The sequence below is a fragment of the Hyperoodon ampullatus genome (genome assembly GCF_949752795.1).
Source record: "Hyperoodon ampullatus genome assembly, chromosome: 14".
Lineage (NCBI taxonomy): Eukaryota > Metazoa > Chordata > Mammalia > Artiodactyla > Ziphiidae > Hyperoodon > Hyperoodon ampullatus.
The window spans coordinates 52,085,526-52,106,698 of NC_136927.1; the positions used below are offsets into that span (position 1 = coordinate 52,085,526).

The window sequence follows — 21,173 nt, forward strand, 5'->3', positions numbered from 1 at the left end:
ATAACCAAAATGCTGGCAAATCAAGAATGGTTACGTAAAGTCTAATTCATCAAGGGAGGAAAACAAAATTCTGCCATCAAAGTGACAAATCAGCAGATCAGCAGGTGTGGTAAAAACTGTAGGAAAGGGACTTCTCTGGTGGCACAGTGGTTAAGAACCCGCCTGCCAATGCAGGGAACACGAGTTCGATCTTCCCTGGTCTGGGAAGATCCCACATGCCCCGGAGCAACTAAGCCCATGCGCCACAACTACTGGGCCCACGTGCCACAACTACTGAAGCCTGCGTGCCTAGAGCCCGTGCTCACAATGAGAGAAGCCACCGCAATGAGAAGCCTGCGCACCGCAACGAGGAGTAGCCCCCGCTCGCCGCAACTAGAGAAAGCCCACGCCCAGCAACGAAAACCCAATGCAGCCAAAAATTGAAAAACAAACAAACAAAAAACTGTAGGAAATAATATCAGGCCGAAAGGACAAAGGGGAGTGAGCAGAGTGGGACGTCCTGAGCACATCCAGCCGCAGTGGCAAAGCCACGTGACACACGTGTGCAGAGCCGTGCGCATCCGAGATGTGTACAAACGTGTGTGTTCCTGGTCACAGAACTGGTTAGGTAGTGACAGAGCACATCTCAGATTTTCTTTTTTGCTACAAGGATGGCTCATTATTTAACTGCAAACAACAGAGACAGGTCCAGCAGATGTGCACTTGGCATTCGTGGTCACTGCCAGCTTTCCAACAGGAGCCAGCCTGGAGGGTATCAGATATTAATAATGATAGTGGCAGCTAATACGGCCTGAACCCTGGCGAGGGGACCACAGAGCACTTTATTCACTCCTAGGAACTCATGGGGTGGCAGACGCCGTTACAGGACGGAAACCCAGGCCAGGAGAGGTTAAGAGACCTGCCCGAGGGGCTGCTGTTGGAAGGGAGGTGGAAGCAGGTGCGCCCCCGGATGTGGCTCTTGCATACTGTACCTCCTCTCTTGGGGTCTGGAGGCACGTTTAACTAAAAATCCAGCACAAATTGCTTTAAAGATACGCGCGTTCACAAAGATGGTTCAAAAGTGCTTTCTTGTTTAATCCTGGTGATTCTGAGCTACAGAGAGGAGAGGCTCCTGATGGCTCCAGGGCTGGAGGGACTAAATAGGTTCTAATTTACTTATTTACTTATTTTTGGCCACAGGATCTTAGTTCGCCGACCAGGGATGGAACTCGTGCCCCCTGCAGTGGAAGCGAGGAGTCCTAACCACTGGACCACCAGGGAAGTCCCAATAGGTTCTAATTTAATCTGATATTCAAAATTCAGAAAAGGTTACAGTGAAAGAGCGACTCTCTCCCTGTCCCCCAGATCCCCTTCTAGACATTAATTTTTTTTTTTTTTTGTGAATGCACAAGCAGATGTAGCATATTAGACACACAGTTCTGAACCTGGCTTTTTTCATTGAATCACATATGTAAAAGATCTTTCCATAGCACTATATAAGAGCTTCTGCATTCATTTTTTAAAGAGTAATAAAAGACAGACTAACCTAGCAATTAAAACTCAGACGGATTCCAGAAGACCAGAGCAGAGGGCTTTAGTGGTCTTCACCCAGCCCTGCCCCGGCGAGCCCTTCACATCACTTTGGAGCTTCTCAGACCCTGGGGCTCTCCCAGGCCACCGAGTGAACTCTGCCAGCCTTGAACCAGCAACCTGGCTGCCTCCTGAGAATTATGAATCAGAAAACCCCTCATCTGGTATTTTCATACTTGGCCCTGGGACTCCTCAAAGGTGTGCTGGAGACCACACAGCAGAGCCTCACAGAGCTGCCTGGGATGGGCAGGCGGTGGGGACAGGCGTGGTGGCCGCGCCGGCTGCAGCCATCACCCACGCCATGAGCGTGTACCTTCCATCTGTACCCTCACCTTTGCTGGCTCTTAAGACACGTTCTGGATGGGAGGGAGGGAGACGCAAGAGGGAAGAGATATGGGAACATATGTATATGTATAACTGATTCACTTTGTTATAAAGCAGAAACTAACCATTGTGAAGCAATTATACTCCAATAAAGATGTTAAAAAAAAAAAAGACACATTCTAACAAATAATGTTCCAAGAATCTCGCTCTTTAGACCCTTGGGTAAGGGGCAGGACGTAGCGGCTGTGTGACAGCCCTAAAGGCAATGACCTGAGATGATGTGGGGGAGGTGTCCGCACATCCCGGCACATTAACTCAAGGATGATTCAGATGCTTGCTGTGTGCCAGGCACAGCCCCAGACCCTTGGATCCCAGAGATGAGCCCCCGAGGAGCTCCCATTCTGGTGCGTCAGACGGGAAGATCAGACGTTTGGGTCTGACACACCTGGTGGCCCGTAGAGCTAAGCACCTGAGCACTGGGACAGAGATAAGGGGTCCCAGGGGGGCCATCAGAGCGCTGTCCTTTTGTCCTTATTTGGACAACTCTTTCCTTAAACCAAAAATCAACGATCAAACAAGAGCAACCGGATCAGAGTTTCCCACAGTGTGGTCAGCAGACCCCATGTGCGTGGAGGGCCGAAGAGTCCTGGGTCCCCTCCCAGACCTACTGAGTCAGACACCCCGGGGTGTGGCCCAGGGATCAGCATTCTAGACCAATGCTCTGAGGAATCCACTCAAGTCTAGGAGTCACTGACCTGTGTGACGAGGGGCGATTTACCGAATTCCAGTGCTTCCAAAGTAGGGGCTGGAGCTGCAGTGTCACAGGTCACAGATGTGAGGAACTTCCCCGGCACCACATACCCTGCCCTTCTAGAAGACGTCTGGAACTACCATCTATTTTCTCGTCTGACCGGACTGGGGGAGTTCTATGTTTCAGCACGAGCCTTCTCATGTCGGGGCTGGGCCCAAGGTCCCCGCTCATTTAAAATAATCTCTGAGTAGATGCCCATAATAAAGACAAATAGCAGAGCAAGCACACATGGGTTCCACTTAAACACCATACAGAGCAGAGACCCTGCTACAGGCTGTGACATTTAATTCTCAACCAAGTGACTTTCCCTGACCACCCATCTCAGCCAGCCGTTCCGGTCCCCTTCATGCCACACCCCCTTCCTTTTACTTGCTTTAATTTTCTTGGCAGGCAGGACTTGACACTAACTCAACTTTTATTATTATGTGGCAGCCTGCTTTTTGCTCAGAGACTGCTTCCAGGAGAGCAGGGCCTTTGTTTTCATTCATCCAGGGAACATCTTTCAAGCACCCGGCAGGCCCTATGCTAGGCACTGGGGACACAGTGGTGAACAAGGTAACACGGTTCACGGAACTTGGAGCCTGGTGAGTAGAGAGAGCTCAGCACACCGGGAGACACAGGGTGTGCCGTAAGGAGAAAAATAAAGTGGGAAAGAGGACAGAGTCCGCCAGGAGGAGGCCATCAGGGCTCCGAGAGCAGTGACGGGACCAGCTTACAGTGTGGGAGGATCACTCTGGCCGGTCCTTTGCCAGGTTTGATGGGAAAGATCAGGAGTTGGTCTTCGTCCGGGTGAAGCTGAGATGACACCTAAGGGAAGCAGCTGAGCCTGGAGGTAAAGGGGGGAGGTTTGGGCTGGAAACGTGAACACAGGAGTCAGTGCCAGGGAGATGGAATTTAGTCACGGCGGTGAGTGAGCCTCCCAGGGAGAGGGCTAAGCAAGTGCAAAGACTGAGCCCTGACACACTGCGGCCCCACCAGTGCCCGAACAGTGCCCTGTGCAAAGGAGGCCCTCAGGAGAGACTTACTGAATCGGCGACATAGGTGGCACTGACACCTATGACATAGGTGACACTGCCTGACACAGGTGGCACTGCCTCCATTTTTATGAAAGGAGAAATGTCCCTTAGCTTGGACTGAAAATACACTTAACGCCTCCTGTTCATTACCACTGCCAGCCGCAGGCTCTCTGATGCTTGTCCTTTTCCCGTGGCTGACTTAAAGTCACGGCCCATGTCATGCTAATGGCGTATGCCCTCCGGTGACCTAAATACCCACGTTGTCTCACACGGGGGTCGAGGTGTGTGAGGTGCCGACCCCGAGAAACAAGCGGGCATCCTCGGTCCCTCAAGGAAGCATTCACCGCGCACAGCCAGCAGGGACCACCTGCTTCCATGCATGTGCAGATCTGACCCAGGCCCATCTCAGCCCCAACCGTTTCATACCCGGAAGAGGTAGGTTTTATGAAAACCACATGAACAAACTATTACTAGGAGCCTGTGTACTGTAGGAAGCACTGGGCAAAGTGTCAGCACAGAAAATTAGGAAGGTCCAGTTGCCACCCTCAAGATGCTGCCAATCTGATGTGGATGCTTAACCTTTCTGGTGCCGTGGTCCCTCTGCTGAAAAGAATGGACCTCCTTCCTGGAATAATGTTTTAAATATATCAGTTTACTAAGGAAAATAAATATTTGCAAGTGCATTTACTACAATACTAGAAAACCCCCAAGTCTGTGATCTAGTAACAGATGTTCTTTTTTTTTTTTTTTTTTAAATTATTTATTTATTTGGTTGCACCACGTCTTAGTTGCGACAGGCAGGCTCTTTTTGTAGCTCCAGGGCTCCTTAGTTGCGGCACGTGGGCTCCTTAGTTGTGGTATGCGAACTCTTAGTTGCGGCACGCATGTGGGATCTAGTTCCCCGACCAGGGATCGAACCCAGGCCCCCTGCATTGGGAGCATGGAGTCTTATAGACACTGGACCACCAGGGAAGTCCCTGTAACAAACGTTCTTCTTTACTGATGCGCCATATAACGAATCTCGTGGCAGGTCTAAGAACTACTGACATTTTGAAGCAGTGATGGAGATAAACAGTCCTTGAGGTATCTGCAAGGACTGTGATGTGATGTGAAAATACTAGGATTTCCGCTTGCAGCAAAGTCACAGGTCTGTTCTTGTTCTGGTCTGTTGACTTGATTCGCAATGGAAAGAAATGCTACATTGCAGTCAGATTTAGTGAAAATCAAGACCCCTGAATTCTCTCCATGGAATGGGAGAGACCAGAGCCCCCTCTCACAGGCACACAGAGGCTGTTAAATGTGGGCGCAGGAATGGGGCGTGGAGGGACAGGGATGCAGGAACAGGGGGTGGAGGGGCAGGGACATGCTTGTGAAGAAAGGCTGGTAAGCTATATATCGGGATGTGGGAGCATGGTGAGCTGGGGAAAGGCCCACGATTCTACAGAGGGGGTTAGAATCGGTAGGAAATGAGGTTATGAAGGCAGAGCTGTGTCATGAAGCATCTCGGGCACTATGGCATCATTTTTTCAGTGGTGGCAAGAAAGAACCATGGAAAGATTTTAAGGACTCATTTCAACAGGATCAAATTTATATTTTGGAAAGATACTTTTAGCAGATACTTGGAGGATGGCTTAGTCCAGGGAGGAATTGGCAGCAGGGAGATCCAGTGTTAAGATATTGAAGGAGCGAAGCCAAGAGATGAAAAAAGCCCAGTTATTGCAGTGACAGTGGAGATAAAGACTTGAGGAATGAGAAGGTCTCAAGGAGGTGTAATTAATATGGATTAGACAGCAGGGTCAAGAAGGACCTTCCGTCTCTGGAATAAAGGAAGACCACGTATGCTCGAGGGAGGGAAAAAAATGGAAGGGAAGCTGCCTGCAGGTTAGAGGGAAGTCAGAAGAGATCATGAGTTTGCTTGAGTTTGAGATGCCTATGTCTAGCAAGGAGTTGGATTTGAAAATATAGAGCTTTCTTTGCTGTACAGTAGAAACTAACACAACATTTTAAAGCAACTATACTCCAATAAAAACTAAAAAAAAAAAAGAAAACGGAGAGCTTTCTCTTTGGGTATTAAATTTTTTCTTATTGCTTTGTAAAGGCTCTTTATATATACAGGCATACCTCAGAGATACTGAGGGATTGGTTTCAGACCACCGCCATAAAGTAAATATTGCAATAAAGTGAATCATACGAATTTTTAGGTTTCCCAGTGCAAATAAAAATTATGTTTACATTAGACTGTGGTCTGTTACATGCACAACAGCACTATGTCTAAAACACGTACATATTTTAATTAAAAAAATACTTGAATGCTAAAAAAATGCTAACCATCATCTGACCCTTCAGTGAGTCGTAATATTTTTGCAATGGTAACATCAAAAATCGCTGACCACAGATCACCATAAGAAATAAAATAACAATGAAAAAGTCTGAAATTTTGAAGTCTGAATTACCAACGTGTGACAAAGAGACACAAAGTAAAGCAAATACTTTTGGAAAATGGCACCAATAGATTTGCTCAATGCAGGGTTGCCACAAACCTTCAATTTGTGAAAATGCATTATCTTTGAAGCACAATAAAGCAAAGTGCAATAGGACAAGGTGTGCCTGTATATATATAAACACACACACACACACTTTCTCTGTCATACACAAGGCAAATATTTTTGCCAGTTTATCTACCAGTCAGTCATCAATCACCAGCAAGCTGTGAGTTTCCTGTGTGCGTTCTACCTTTGCCATGGTGCTTAGAAAGGGTTTCCCCACCCCCACATTATAAAAATATCCATCGAAAATTTCTCCTAATGTTTTTTATGGCTTTGTTTTTCATATGTAAATATTTAAAACACCTAGGCTTGACTTTGCACGGGGCCCTGTCCTGACTCTCATCTTCTGGGTGTTAGCTAGCTATTCTGGCACCACCGCTGATCGAAGGCTTCATCCTTCCCTAACGCATTTAAACTCAAGCCATTTTTATAGACAACTTTTTCTAAAAATTTTTCCCCTTAATTTGGAAACTTTCAAAAATACAGAAAGCTACCAGAAGAAAGGGCCAATCAACCATATGCCTACACACAGAATTAACCACTTACATAACTGGTCCTTTTTCCATTATCGACGACAAATTCTAAATTTCTAATTACATTGGGGCTTTCCATGGAAAACGGAAGTATCTACTAATCTTTATGTTCTGTAAATCCTACAAACTGGCTTTTTTTTTCAGGGTGGAAAGATCATAGAAATGCATCAAAGTGGAAAACAGTCCAACTTAAAAAAGATAAGTGAAAAGCTAAAAATATACGCTATCCCATGAAATTTCAAGATTATGCTCTGTTTCTGTGTCTAGGCTATGTTGATAACATTCCAAACACTACATAGTTTTAATTTTTTCCTCGCAACTCCTTTAGGTTTACCTTGAGGGACATCAGAGGGTACACGTGTGGTCACTTGGGGGTTAATCCTCACTGATGCTGAATGCCCCCAGTCTTTGCTCTGTTCAGCAGAGCATGAAATCTCAAAGCTCAGGAGAGCAATGCGGCTGGGCTGCCAGAGTGATGCCATAAAGCTCTGCATTAAAAATTCATACTGCAGGCTCGCCTCAGAGCTCGGCTCTGGCTGAAAGGAGAGCTGGTGGGGAAATATGAGACACCCCACTGTCTTTCTGGCAATTGGAGACATTCCTCAACAAACAGCACCTCAGAAAGAGAATGAAAGGGCAAACAAGCCGTGAAGGAAATCAATGAGTTCAATTATCTAGCTCTCTCTCCCTTTCCTACAGGAAACTTCTCATTCTGAAGGCTGGTTCCCAAAAGTTTTTTTTTTTTTTTTTTTTTAATACGATATCCCAGGACAAAAGCCCTAGACATCCTTGCCTGTGCCCAGATGTTTGGCACCTCTCTTAATTTGTTTTACACCAGCCCAGGGACCCCCAAATTCTCCAGGACACGTGGAGTCAGGTCTGTGCTGAACGCTAAGAGTTGCCCCGATGTGTGGCTGGAGGGAACCATGCTGTTCTCGCTTTAGAAAGTGGGTCCTGCACACACATGGCACGTAGATTTCTGAAGGTGGTTATTTCGTGGTTAAGGCACTAACAGTCCTGCAATCATTTGAACTCAGAACTTTTTACGCCCAGTGTTAGCAGCACCCAAATGGTAACTAGTTAAGATTTTAAAATTCAGAGTCTCTTAGGATGATGATGTGACACGAAACAGCGCACTTCAGTCCACAGCTGCAGCATGCAAATACAGACAGAGGTCTTGTGATGCAGACAGACTGATCTTCCCAGGTCAAACATGGAAAATGATGGGGTTCTTTAGGGTTGGAAGAGACCTGATGGTGGGGGAAGTGAATCAGCGTTTTTCCAATGGGCCAGGCAGGGGGCCTTGCAGCTGACAGCAGTGCTGCAGCCCTGTTTCCCGAGGGCGTGCATTCAGATGCTGCGCCCGGCTCGGCTCTCTGCACTTTGCTCGGGAGGAAACTAAGGCCAGAGTAAGGCAAGGGAGCGCCCTGCCCAAGGTTTCTGCACTCACAGCACCAGGAATCAAACCCTGTAGTGACCCTGAGACCTGGGCTCTTCCCCTGAGGCTCACACCACCCCCACATGCTGGACAGCCCCTTCCCCGAAGGCCCCTCCGCGGATGGCTGTGCAGGCCCTGCTGGGAGAGGATCGGAGATCCCAGCTTCTGGCAAGAACCTGGGTGATAAAGTTCAAGAGGCCAAGAAACGGTCAGGCTCTTCAAACCTGCCTGTGGGTTAGTCCAATCTTCCCGTTTTGCTAATGAGGACACTGCCGCTGCCCAGGGAGGAAGCTGTGCTGGCCACACGCGGTGACAGAGCTGGGATCCGACCCAGGGTCTCCTGACTCTAGGCCCAGCACCTTCCACTGTCCACCAACCAGGGGAGGCTGGGACATCTATTAGCATCACCGAACAGCAGTCTGCGAACGGGGCCCTCAGAGAATTCTGGGGGCCCAAACTCCCTCGTCCGATGGTACCATAGGGAAGCCACCGGAAGATGCCACGGCCACTGGCAGAATGTAAAGGCACAAAAAGACAGGGCAAGTGTGAAGCTTCCTAGTTTAAACCTGTGCGGCAATGACGGCAGTGTGACAAATCAGGCTCCCAAACGAGGGAACTCAAGGGGTAACCGTCTCATGGTACACCTACTGATGGAATACTGTGCAGCATGCATCACATTCCTGAAGAATAATGTAATGACAAGAAAGACATATTTACATGGCAAGTAAAAAAAGAAAACAAACAAACTAGAAATGAAAACTGAGTATCAGTCTGATGCCATTTGTAAAAAGTTAAAAAAAAAAAATAGAGCACCATATAGGAAAAAGACTGGAAGGAAATACGCCAAAATGTTAAGAGTTATCTGTGTGTTGTGGGATAAGTGATGATCTATTTTTAAAAATCTTCTAGAATTTTCTAAATTTCATATAATAAACATGTGTGGCTTTCGTAATTAAAAATAATACATGTCACATAAAAGGAATTAGTCTTCACTGATGTGGGGCGATTCCAAGCGAAAGATAGTTTCTCACTTCCGCCAGCTTTCCTGCCTCCCTTCAAAGGGCCCTTGACTGGTCAGGGTGCGTCAAATCCCCTTCTTCCCGACACTCTGGAAGCAAAGATGTGCAGTGTCACAGTGACCAGCGAGCCCAGGGCCCCCACTGCAGCCAGGGACTCCCAGGGGGTGCGGGTCAGAAACGCACGGCTTTGGGAGGAATATCACTGAGGGCAGAAGGCAGCGTGAACATTCCAGACTGGCCTCCATTACAATTCTGTCTTTATGAAGCACTTCAAAGGTTCAGGTGGCTCCTGCCTTCTTCCTAGACTCCAACAGCTTCCTTAGTTTGCCCTTCCAGAGACCAAATGGACTTGCTGGTCAGGCTCTCAGCACTGCCGAGACTGGTCCCTCGGCCGCACCCCTGATCCACCGCTCTCCGCGGCGGAGGCACGCACAGAGTGATTCATTCAACAGAAGCCCCATGTGTTGATGATGCCAGTGGGCCTGTGGTGTGCAGGGACCGAGGTGAGGGCCCTCCTCTGAGGCGGGTCAGGCAACTCTGGGCGGTCTGCAGGGACACGCCCATCCTGTTCCTCGAGCCCCACAAGCAGGAAAGCGCCCATGTTGATGCCCATTTTGCAGCTCATTTGCTGTGCTCTGATCTTCTACAAATTGACGTTTTCTCCAACAGTCCCTTACTCGTTTCCTTTAGCCTCAAACTGTGAGTTCTCCAAGACTGTCCTTCACAGTGGATCAGAAGAACTTCAAGGATCATTAAAAACCCCAAATATGGGGGCTTCCCTGGTGGCGCAGTGGTTGAGAGTCTGCCTGCCGATGCTGGGGACGCGGGTTTGTGCCCCGGTCCGGGAAGATCCCACATGCCGCGGAGCGGCTGGGCCCGTGAGCCATGGTCGCTGAGCCTGCGCATCCAGAGCCTGTGCTCCGCAACGGGAGAGGCCACGGCAGTGAGAGGCCCGCGTACCGCAAAAAAAAAAAAACCAAAATAACCCAAAATTTGTATAAAAGCATGCCAAACCCAGGTGACAGCCTATGAATACTTTTCTCTACACTATCCCCTCCAAGAACGCTGGATGAATGTGATTGCTATCTCCATATTCATAAACGTGTTTACACACACACACATATAGGACAGCTATATGTACACGTGTGTGGCACGTGTTTTTGTGTGCAGAGCGTGTGAGCCATGTCTGTGTGCATATCACACCTGTTAACTCTCCCTGTCCTCTTTACTCTGTAGTTCTAGCACCTGACACAATGCCTGCATTTTAACACAGAGTTTTAATATTAGCCGAAGGGGGACTTGCCTGGTGGCGCAGTACTGGTTAAGAATCCACCTGCCAGTGCAGGGAACACGGGTTCAAACCCTGGTCCGGGAAGATCCCACATGCCACGGAGCAGCTAAGCCCGTGCGCCACAACTACTGAGCCTGCGCTCTAGAGCCTGTGAGCCACAACTACTGAAGCCCGCGCGCCTAGAGCCCATGGTCCACAAGAGAAGACACTGCAATGAGAAGTCCGTTCACCGTAACGAAGAGTAGCCCCTGCTTGCCGCAACTAGAGAAAGCCTGCGTGCAGCAACGAAGACCCAACGCAGCCAAAAATAAATAAATAAATAAAAATATATATTAAAAGATTAGCTGAAGGGAGGAAAGGTAAAGATTGCCAATTCTCACTGATGCCTTATAATTTCTAGACCACGGAGTCCATGGAACAGGTGAAGAAGCCTTGGCACTCAGAGGACTTTCTACCTGGATTTGAAAATATGAAGCTGCACTCTTCTTTCTACGGAGTTCCCAGACTGGGGAAAACTCCAGATCAGGGCTGTACTGCTTGGAAAAGGCAAAACATTCAGTCAGTGCAGAAGCCAAGGAAAGCCCTTTAGGGCTCATGTAGGCACTGAATTTTAGGTGTGAAGAAAAATGCTTGGACAGAGAGGGAAAATCCCAGGAATTCTACAAAACGCACACACCCTTTTGCAGATAAGGTATGGGAAAATAAAGGCATCATTTGTTCCCAGCAAGTTTGATTTCTCTCTCAGGTTTAAAGTACAGGGGTTTCTTTATTCAAGTCCATCCCCTCAAAATCATCAAAGTAGCTGCTTCTCTATTTTTAGGGAAATTAATCTAACCAGGATAATTACAGCAACCCGTACTGGAAATTGATGACTGATCAAAAAGCCAGGAAATAGAAAATGTTACATTCTTAAAGGTACAGCAGGGAGACTCCATTTCCGGACACTGAGGTTGGTCTTTTCAAATTCAATCGGGGGAAGCACAATCTGTCTAACGTGAGTATTCCGCTTACTGAGCTCTACCTGGCCCAGTTTCCTGAGTCTTGCATGTGGAACTGTAAAAAATAAATAAATAAAAGAGAAATCGGTCTGCGAGGGTACATACCACGGGGCTCGTGGGGAGGGAGAGAAGACGTGAAACCCTTCAAGAAGGCCGGTCACCCAGTGAGCCGGCACTCGGTAACTCAGCCCTTTGAAGATAGCACAGGAAGAGACTTTCTAGGCCACGGTGGGAGTGCAGAGGGCACTGGATTTTGAGTCCAAAGGACTGGATTTGAGGCCTGCCTCTGTGTTCCCAGGACTATTTCCTTGTCTATGCAATGAACACCACAAACACTTCCTCCACGACTGCTGGAAAGAATAAACAAGGTATCATGCAAAAAGGTGCCGTGACAGAGTCCAGAGTGACCCGGATCCATGGACGGTCTTGGTCCCCGTCGAGTCTTCAACTGCGGGCATCCTCACATTTTCAAATCTCGTTTGAGGTCCTCCACGACCATTTCTGGGACACAGGCATCCCCTACCTCCAAAACACGGGGTGCAGGGTACAGGCTCCCTTAAACAATTTCAATAAAGCCCTAAGCCAAGATCGCCTGGGAGTTTTCTGCTTTCTCAGAGCATAATGCATTCTGTGATTATACACTCGTTTATATACACGCTAGAGAGTAAATACTCTAAAATGAACCCAAGTGAAGTTCCTCATAAACGTTTCTTTTGTAATGTACTATGTAAGTTTGTGTGTATACCATGTGGTTCTTTTTAAAAAGCATATAGGCAAGGAATACAACATGAGTAACCTTAGGAAATATGAATTTTACCGGCAGGAAAGGTTTGGGAGGTGCAAATTCTTCTAAGACTAACATTAGCTATAAAAAATGCAGCATTTCAGTGCAATTCAATATTTTCTTTCATCAGAGGCTCAGAGCCTCCGCCCACAAGTCAAGAGGAATGTAATAAGCTGACTGTGTGTGTTACAACTGAAGCTCCTTCTGCAACCAGGACTCCGGGGGACAGAGCAAAGAGGTGGCCGTGGACTTGAGCGAAAATGGGACTTCCTGCACTTTCGCCCAGAATGCTGGTATCTTGGCTGGGAGGGCAACATTCCTCCCACCGTGGGCAGCAGCCACCTAAGCCCAACTACAGGCGAACAGCTGCAGGAGACAGGCGTGGAGTCAGGGGGCAGGGGGAGCTGTCCAGGCCTCTCTCCCGGGGCCCAAAAAGCTGTCTGCCCTCCTCCTCCAAGGCCATCCTGGGGAACCACTGAAATCTTAAAATCCAACCTGCTCGACTTTGCTCGAATCTCCAAGTTAATGTCAAGCGGGGTGCTAAATCTCTATTTGCTAAGAGAAGGCAGAAGATCTGTACACAGCCTGACCAGCTGAGGAGGACGTACGTTTTTAACTTGAAAAAAAAAAAAAAAAAGCTGAGAAATAATTCATTTATTTAACCCAGAAATGGCTATAATCTGAAACCCTGCAATCCTCTTCCACAGCAACTGCTTTGGCAAGCCCCCCGATGTTCCAACAAATAGTAAACTGTGCCTGCCGTTTGTCTAAGGGACCTTGCATTAATAAACATGAAGAAGAGCACTTCACCTCCCACTCTCAGTGACAGGACAAAACAAAGACCAGCTGTGTTCATCAATGAGGCCTTGTTCTGCACATAAAGGCTAATTACATTTCGCTTCAAGCCTACACATGGAAAACTTTCCTGCTGCTGTACCCGCCACAGCCAGCCGGGCCGGTCCAGCTGACGCAGGCTGAGGGTTGCACCCAGTCAACGGGGGCTCCCGACGGCCTCGCTGCCTTTGACCTGCAGGCTTCGGTCCCAAGTGGGGGCGGGGATGGTCACCCCAGTGACATCTCCCAGGGACGGACAGGCGACGTGGGCTCTTCCAACCTCCTGTGGAGACGATGCCGTTCAGGCCCGTCTAATTTCAGAAACGCATGCACCCAAGCCCAGGGCAAGCTTGTCGGGAACAGTCTCTACTCGTTGACAATAGAATAGCTGACAGCCATTAGTGACAGTGACCACAGCTGTCACCGTGCTGGGCGCTGCACACACACCTCCTCATTACTCTCCACAGCCACCCGGCATCCTGACTACTATTATACCCGTTGTACAGGCGAGAAAAGAGAGTCACGGAGGTCAATTAGCTTATCCAGGGATACACAGAGGGTGAGCAGCGGACCCCGGCAATCCACTCAAAGCCCACCTTCCACAGTGCCTCTCCCATCCCCTTCCTGCATTTTCTGTCAACACATTTTTTAAAAGCCCTCCTTTCGAAGGGAGAAGATACATTGTTTTGAAATGTTTTACGACCATTTGTGAGATTTGCCCCTGGCGGGCTTATATTCGTACGTATTAATGAAAAGCTGTCTAGTCTAAGACAGTATACATCAGTCGGGCCTGAAGCAGATGGTAAAGTGACAGACCTTTCCCAGAAAATGAAAGGGGGGAGGAATGCGGAGGGGGCAGCTCCGTGGGGGATGTCCAAGATCGAAGCGATTGTCTCCGAAGTTAAAAGAAAGTAGCAATTATTATCTCAGGCCATTCTCTACATTTTTTGTGGCTTACTTACTCTGGGAACCATTTACAGTAAGGGTTTGGCCCTAGGCTGCCCTGTGGTAGCCGTCCATTTCTATTTGGGAAATGCCGATCCCCGTCCGAGCCTCAGTCCAGCCCCTGTGCCCACCATGCCCACCTGCCCTGGCAGAGCCACCCGCCGGGGCTTCGGGCTGGTTCTCCAGGAGATCGGCCTCGCCGCCTGGTGTTTTCACAGACGGCCCTCCTCCTTTGCCTCTAGCAACCCTCACCGCGGCTCGTCCTTCGGCCTCAACCCCCTGGTCATCCCTTTCAGGAAGGCTTCCTCCAGTCCTTTCCTTTGGCTCCAGCAGGGTGGGGTGGTGTGCGCTGGAGACCCGCCATCCCCGTCGCCAGCTCCCTCTCCCCCTGCCCCTCTCCTGGCCGGGGAGGGGAGGAGGGTAAGGTCAGGGGTTGCTGGCGCTGCTGGGATCCCCATCACCCCCAGAGGCCACAGCTCCTCTCCAGGTGGCTCCTCCAAACGGAGGTGGGGTGAGGCCCGGCCAGTGCTCGCTCAGGACACTGGTCTCCCTCATCCCCTCTGTGCCCATGTTAAAACTCTCTTCCGACCGACCTAGCTAGAGTGGGCTGTCTGTCTTCTGTGGACACCCCGACGGCCCAGGTGCTGCGCTAACTAACGTCCCCTCCATCACAGCAGGGGTCACGCTGGCTTGCAATAGCTTTTCTCCCCCCACCACCCCGGCCACCAAGCCTCCAAGAGGAGGCCTCCAGGAACGCTAGTGCTGCCGACGAGTGGCTCTGAGGCGTGCCCATGAGGCTTGCTCTCTCTCTGCGCCCACGTGCACGCCACACCTCTGCCTCCCCACCTGTCCCTGGAGGAGACCTCTTGTTACTATCACAGGAGGGGACACACCCCGAGAGCACCCGTGGCCCCGTCAGCAGTTGGTAACAAGAGCCACAGCCCAGAGGCAAAGCATTTTACGTGACAGAACAACTGACCCCCATGCTTTTTGATTCTATTCTCCGTTTACTCTAGTTCAGTGAAAATGAGCAAGTCACGTGTGGGTTTTCACTCATCTGGATTTGGAGGGAAAAGAAGCTTTCTGGACTCAAGATACACTGATGTGAGGGGAAACAGTCTAGAGACATTTCTCCCTGAGCCCCCGTCCACCACCACCGCTTCTCGTCAAAGGCCAGCGGGCTCAGAGTCCAAGGAGAGGTCTGGGGGCAGGAGGACCGGCTTCTGGTGCTCCCCTGGGTAGCCCTGCTGATGCAGGTGACCCGAGATTTAATGATCTTACCTGTCAGATGACAGAGCTGGCTGCTTAGGAACAGCCCAGGGTCCCTGCATCTATAAATGGTAACTTAGGACAAGACTGAGGACTGAAAATTATTCCGACATCTCAAGGCACCTCTGACCCCTCCCAGGAAGCAGGATCACCTGGGAGCAGGTGACTGAGCTCTTTGCTGGCTGAGAGACGGGAATCATCCCCAAGCATCACCCTGGCCCTGAGCACAGTGAGGCAGGGAGAGGGTGGGGACAGGGACAAGATGTCCCCTCCTCCCTCCTTCTGTCTCCCAGGCACTGCTGGCTGACACGTGCCCTCCCTAGAGAAGACCAAAAGCCGTGAGCTGGGGAAGATTAAGTCCTTCTTAGATGGCTGTTCTCAGTGCCGTTGCTTCCTCAACCCCTAAGGCAAACCAATTACATGGACACAAATTTTCTGTGTGGCTTTTTAGAAGCCCAAGAAGGAAGTAAGAAGTTGTGACTCTCAGCCAGGGCCCAGTACTTAGCCATCATATGACAGGTGGCATTCTTGGCTGTCAACTCCCAATAGTTTCTGCAGATACTTGGTGTCACCAGGCAGTAGGTACACCTCCCACCCCGTGTACGCAGGGAACACGGCGGGAGACACTCGCTTCTGGAAGTTGAGCTTTGGTGACAGTCTCTGAGCAGCGGCTTTCGAAATGGTTTTTGACTGAGATCGCAGGAAGAACTACATTTTATGCTGTGGCTCAATAACTCTGTACTTTCAGATTTACACACGAGTTAAAAGTGTCACAAAACAATGCCTAACTTTACTGTGTGCCATGAGCCATGAGATTTTCTATTCTATTCCATTATTTTGTTTTATATTCTATTTATTACCCAACTAGCCAGTCACCACTCGCTAAAGTGACTTCGCGATTGTGACCCACAGTTTGAAAACCATGGGCTTAGACGGGCTTAGAGGTTGGGTTCCCAAAAGTTTTTCTTCAGTGTATAATAAAGCCAACTTTGGTTGATTGTAGATATGCAAGATGTACCTATGCCTTTTAGAAAGAGGTGTGGTTTAACAAAAATAAATTAACAGAAACTAATGAAATAATCCAATTTATCACCCCCAAAGCCATCATGAATTTTGTCAGCAAGTAAGATGGTGTGGCTAAGAGTGAATGAATCAGGGAATTAGCACAGCATCTTCAGATCAAAGTCTTTTAGAAAAGAAATGCTATAAACTTAAGGCCAGAGCTATGTATCAGACTAAAACATTATAATTTTTAAAATTCGAATTTACTGAGAAAAACAACGTACATAGTAGAATAAAGTCCAGGCGGAAATAGTAGAAAAACAAGGATGACACGCGGGCAGAAGAGGGAACCCAGACATGGACACCGAGGAACCCCAGGGTGACAGCAGCTGGCGTGCTGCCTCGGAGGGTACGTCTTGGGAGGTGAGGAAGTCTCAGGCTGTGGGCTCAGAGGGGAGGGCGGAGACGCACGCCTGCCGGCCCACTGACAGTGATGCCCGGGGTCGGAAGGGTTAATACCAGAACCACCAGTTTTCAAAGCACAATTTTAACAGTCACGAGACCTTAGAACCGGCTCTTTCTGTACCACCTAAAGTCTCATTTCAGCACACCGAGAGGAGACAGTGATCTGGCGGGGTCCCCCGGGATTAGACATGCCAACAAGTCAGCCGGAGTCATCAAGATGGACCAGGATGTTTTAGTCTTTGCGCAGAAGATCTCTGCTCATGATCAAAATTGGTTCTGACCACCAGACCTGGGTGGCTGGGCTCTCAAGATCTCGAGCTGCTAAACAACCCAGAGCAAAGGTCAAGGGCCGCCCTACTGCCCCCTCAACGTGCCCTGAGAGCAGCTGGCCCAGCAGCAACCTCAAAGGCCAAGGGCAAAGGTGATGGGATTGAGGGATGCCGAGTACCAGGGCCCCACACGGAGCAGGCACCAGGGAGGAGGGCGACGCTGTTCAGAGCCACCTCCCCACTTGCCAGCGCCCACCGAGGCCCGGTGTGAGCACAGCAGGAGATGCTTCTCACTGGAGACACAGCTGTCAGGGCTGGGGTGGGGTGGGCGTTGGGGACACATGGGTTTCTGGGGGAGGTGGGACAGGAAAAAGTTGTTCAAACTCTAGCCTGGCATTGTCAGGGGATGATCTGTTGCTCCTTCATCTTTCTTGATTTATGTCAACATTATTTCTTGCTTCCTGGTGTTCTGCGTGGAGGGTAGGCTAGCCACAGTGTACCCGCAGTGCATCACTGATTTCCTCCCCACAAGACCCTTGTGTGATACACCTGCCCAAAGATACACACCCACTCTGGGTGTGTCCACACACGGACGCCCAGCGCCATAAGGTGGGATTTGAACAAATACACCTGTGTGGGAGTGAAGGCACAAGTAAAAGGTGGTGCTACTGGCACAGACCAAGCTCCACAAAATGTCCCAAGTATCACATCTTCTCTACACTGACTCTTTTTCAAACTTTCTTAGACAAAGGCACAGTGGTGGCCAGGCTCCACATAATTAAGGAAAAAAGTTTCACTTGGAAGGCTTGTTCTGAGAGCACCAGATAGAGCTTACTGTCACATCTTGGGTTTTAAACTGATGCAAGCAAGTCATGGGAACGACACCCTGTTCCTTACAGCAGCTCAGAGGCCGAGCATCTTCGAAACCCCGTACTGCTTTGCAAAATCAATAAACAGGAGGGTGAAGCAGGGAAATCTTTCACGGATTAGCAAAATCGGGTGACACCTGACCAAATACATGCCGATGGAGGGAGCCAGGCAGAGACTTACTTGGCGGTAATTTCTTCATCATATTTGGTTTTCAGGTCAAATAATTCTGTTCGAGTTTTTTCCAGCGCTGAAAGGCAGAGGACATAAAACCATAATATACTAATTGTTCACATTAAGTCAGAAAGAAAAAGTATACATGTAATACGTTCTCATTTCAAAGGAGGCAAAGATTACAAAAGTATACACAGCATGGAACAGAAAAATCCCCTTCCACTGCCACCTCACCTCATCCCATGCGCCTCTTCTGAGATAACCACTGTTACTAGTTTATTGTGTAAGTTTCCTGCTTTTAAATAAATTTCACTATTTAAAAAATATTTCCATACCTAACTGCATATATATTTAAGTGTATGTGTGTGTGTAATATTTCACACCCCTCCCCCTTCATAAATAGGATGATACAAATATCTTCTGAGATTTGCCCTTTGCCCTTAGCAGACATATGGAAATCTCTCCATGCTGGGACATTGGCAATGACAGTAACAACTTAGCTCTCGTACAGGGCTTGCCACATGCTCGGGGAGTCAGGACACCTAGAAAGGAAGGTGCTGGGTAAAGAGCATGGATGTTTCAACTTCTGATAAATATCACTCAGCTGGCCTCCCAAGAGTCGATTTACATTCACGTCAATACTAAGAGTGTGACTATTTTCCTATACTTTCGCCAACATTGTAAATTATCAATTAAAAAAAAAATTCGACAGTCTGACAGGCAAAACAATCTTTTACTGATTTAATTAGCATTTCCCTGCCTGTTCAAACTTAACATTTTTTCATATGTGTGCCGCGTGTATGTCTTCTGCAAACTGCCTGTTCTCATCCTTAGCCCGTTGTTCTCCTGGACGGTTTCTCTATTTTTATTGATTTGTAGGTGAGCTTTATATTCTTTGGATATTATTTGACTGTGAATTTGTTATGATTAGTTTCTCCCACTCTGTCACTTGTGTTTTTTTAAAACTTGGACTATGATGTCTTCTGATTTTTTTCCCCACATTTAAATTAAATATATAGTGCCATTTCTCTTCCAGAACAAAAAAAAAGGCAGAAAGAAGTTCAAAGAAGCGATAAAAACTTAAGCATAACCTTTTTTGGCATCTAAAGTTTTAAAGGTCTGCTATTACTGTACTCCTTAACTTCACAGGGTAGAAATAAGGGGGTTTTTTGCCCTCATTATTGTTCCAAATGAGATGTCAGCCCTTGACAGTTTGGTGATTTAGACTTGTTTGTTGGAAAAAGAGCAGGAAGAAAGGATGGCTTGTGGCAGCGATGCAAATGGGATTCAGAGCCTCCCACCTCGACAGGAACGACTCAGTGTGGGTGACTCATGCAGTCGAGGTGGGGAGCTGTGGAGGAGGGGGTCTGAGGCACGCTGGGGCGTGGGCTCCCTCCCTCCTCCAGGCTCACCACGCAGCGGTGACAGGTGTCAGAGGGGACCTGGAGGGACTGGGAGGTGGCGCAAACCTGCCCTAGGTTAGACTGGCCTGTAGTAGCTCGCCCGGCAGGCACAATAGCACACCTGTTTGCAGAGTCTGGACTTTATGTTCGGCTTCTTCCAGCTTTGAGGTGGTGGACATCTGGGTCTCCTGCAGTTTTCTGAAAAGGAAGAGGAAGAAGCCAGATTGGTCATCTTGTTTAGCAACTCACACATGTTGTGTGTTCTGGAGCTACGGCGATGAGCCATCTTTGCACAGCTGGTGACAGGCTCGCGGCCGGTTACAACTCGTAATGCCAGGAGCCCTGATGCCTGGCTCTTTAACACCCAGACTTTGTACCCGCACATCACACGAGGGGAGGTGTATTTCCTGTGGGACTTGACGTGAGGCAACTGATCTAGAAGGTTATCCTAAATGTAGCTCGTTCTTGAAATGCCAGATATTAAAAAAAAAAAAACGAAGAAAAATCATCATCATGCACTCATTGTTTCCTGAAGTTAGCCCAAGAAGAATGATACATTTACATTTTGCTGACACAATGAAGGAATTTGTTGGAATAAAGGATGTACTGAAGAGATTCGACAGCTGTTCCGTTTCTGTTGGAATGGAATGCAAATGCAACTCTAATACCTAATGGGGACATTCGGAATGTTTGCAGCCACATTCCATGTATTTATATTTCCCATGATCTCCAAATGAATTCCCTGGTCAATAAATAGCATTCCTTCCTCCTCATCGGCAGAAAAATCTCTAAAAATAAGTTTATTATTTTTACATCATATGAATATAACACATGCTCTCATAAAGAAGAAACCTGGGGATACAGAAAAGTAGAAATGGCACAGTTAAAAAAGGCACCCAAATTTATGGAAATCTATGGAAAAGCACTGCTTGCGTTTGCACATATTTCAATTATAAAACTAATAAATGCTCTGTGTTAAAAAAAAAAAAAAAACACCACCACAAATACTATAAGAGCATGGAAGGTAAAATGTCCCTTCCCTTGGCTCCACCAGCACTCCTCAAAGTTCTTTTGTAGCTCTCTAGAATTTTTCTTTACTTTTTTTTTTAAACAATAAAGGGCTTCCTCATTCTTTTTTTTAAAAATAAATTTATTTATTTTATTTTTGGCTGCGTTGGGTCTTTGTTGGGACGTGCGGGCTTTCTCTAGTTGTGGCGAGCTCTTTGTTGTGGTGTGCGGGCTTCTCACTGCAGTGGCTTCTTTTGTTGTGGAGCACGGGCTCTAGGCGCATGGGCTTCAGTAGCTGTGGCTCGTGGGCTCAGTAGCTGTGGCTCGTGGGCTCTAGAGCGCAGGCTCAGTAGTTGTGGCGCACGGGCTTAGTTGGTCCGTGGCATGTGGGACCTTCCTGGATCAGGGCTCGAACCCGTGTCCCCTGCATTGGCGGGCGGATTCTTAACCACTGCGCCACCAGGGAAGTCTTAGAATTTTTCTATACGTATAGAAATACAGTGTAATATGTAATATACTGTAGCATAATATAAACTCAGGTGTGATATATTATAGTGTAATAAACACTTTGCGCCCCTTTCTTTTAATACTAAAGGGATCAGAGCACA

At 48.2% G+C, this 21,173-nt stretch overlaps 1 protein-coding gene across 17 annotated transcripts in view; it reads right to left on the minus strand.

Annotated features, from left to right (window-relative positions):
- CUX1 (cut like homeobox 1) overlaps positions 1-21,173 on the minus strand; it is a 387,498-nt gene that overhangs the window by 116,118 nt on the left and 250,207 nt on the right. For all 17 annotated transcript variants that reach the window (XM_079720356.1, XM_079720355.1, XM_079720357.1 and 14 more), the window contains 2 exons: positions 19,679-19,755; positions 18,164-18,230 (listed from right to left, as the gene is read on the minus strand). In XM_079720356.1, the coding sequence (XP_079576482.1) occupies positions 18,164-18,230; positions 19,679-19,755 (144 nt within the window). The remainder of the gene's footprint in view (positions 1-18,163; positions 18,231-19,678; positions 19,756-21,173) is intronic.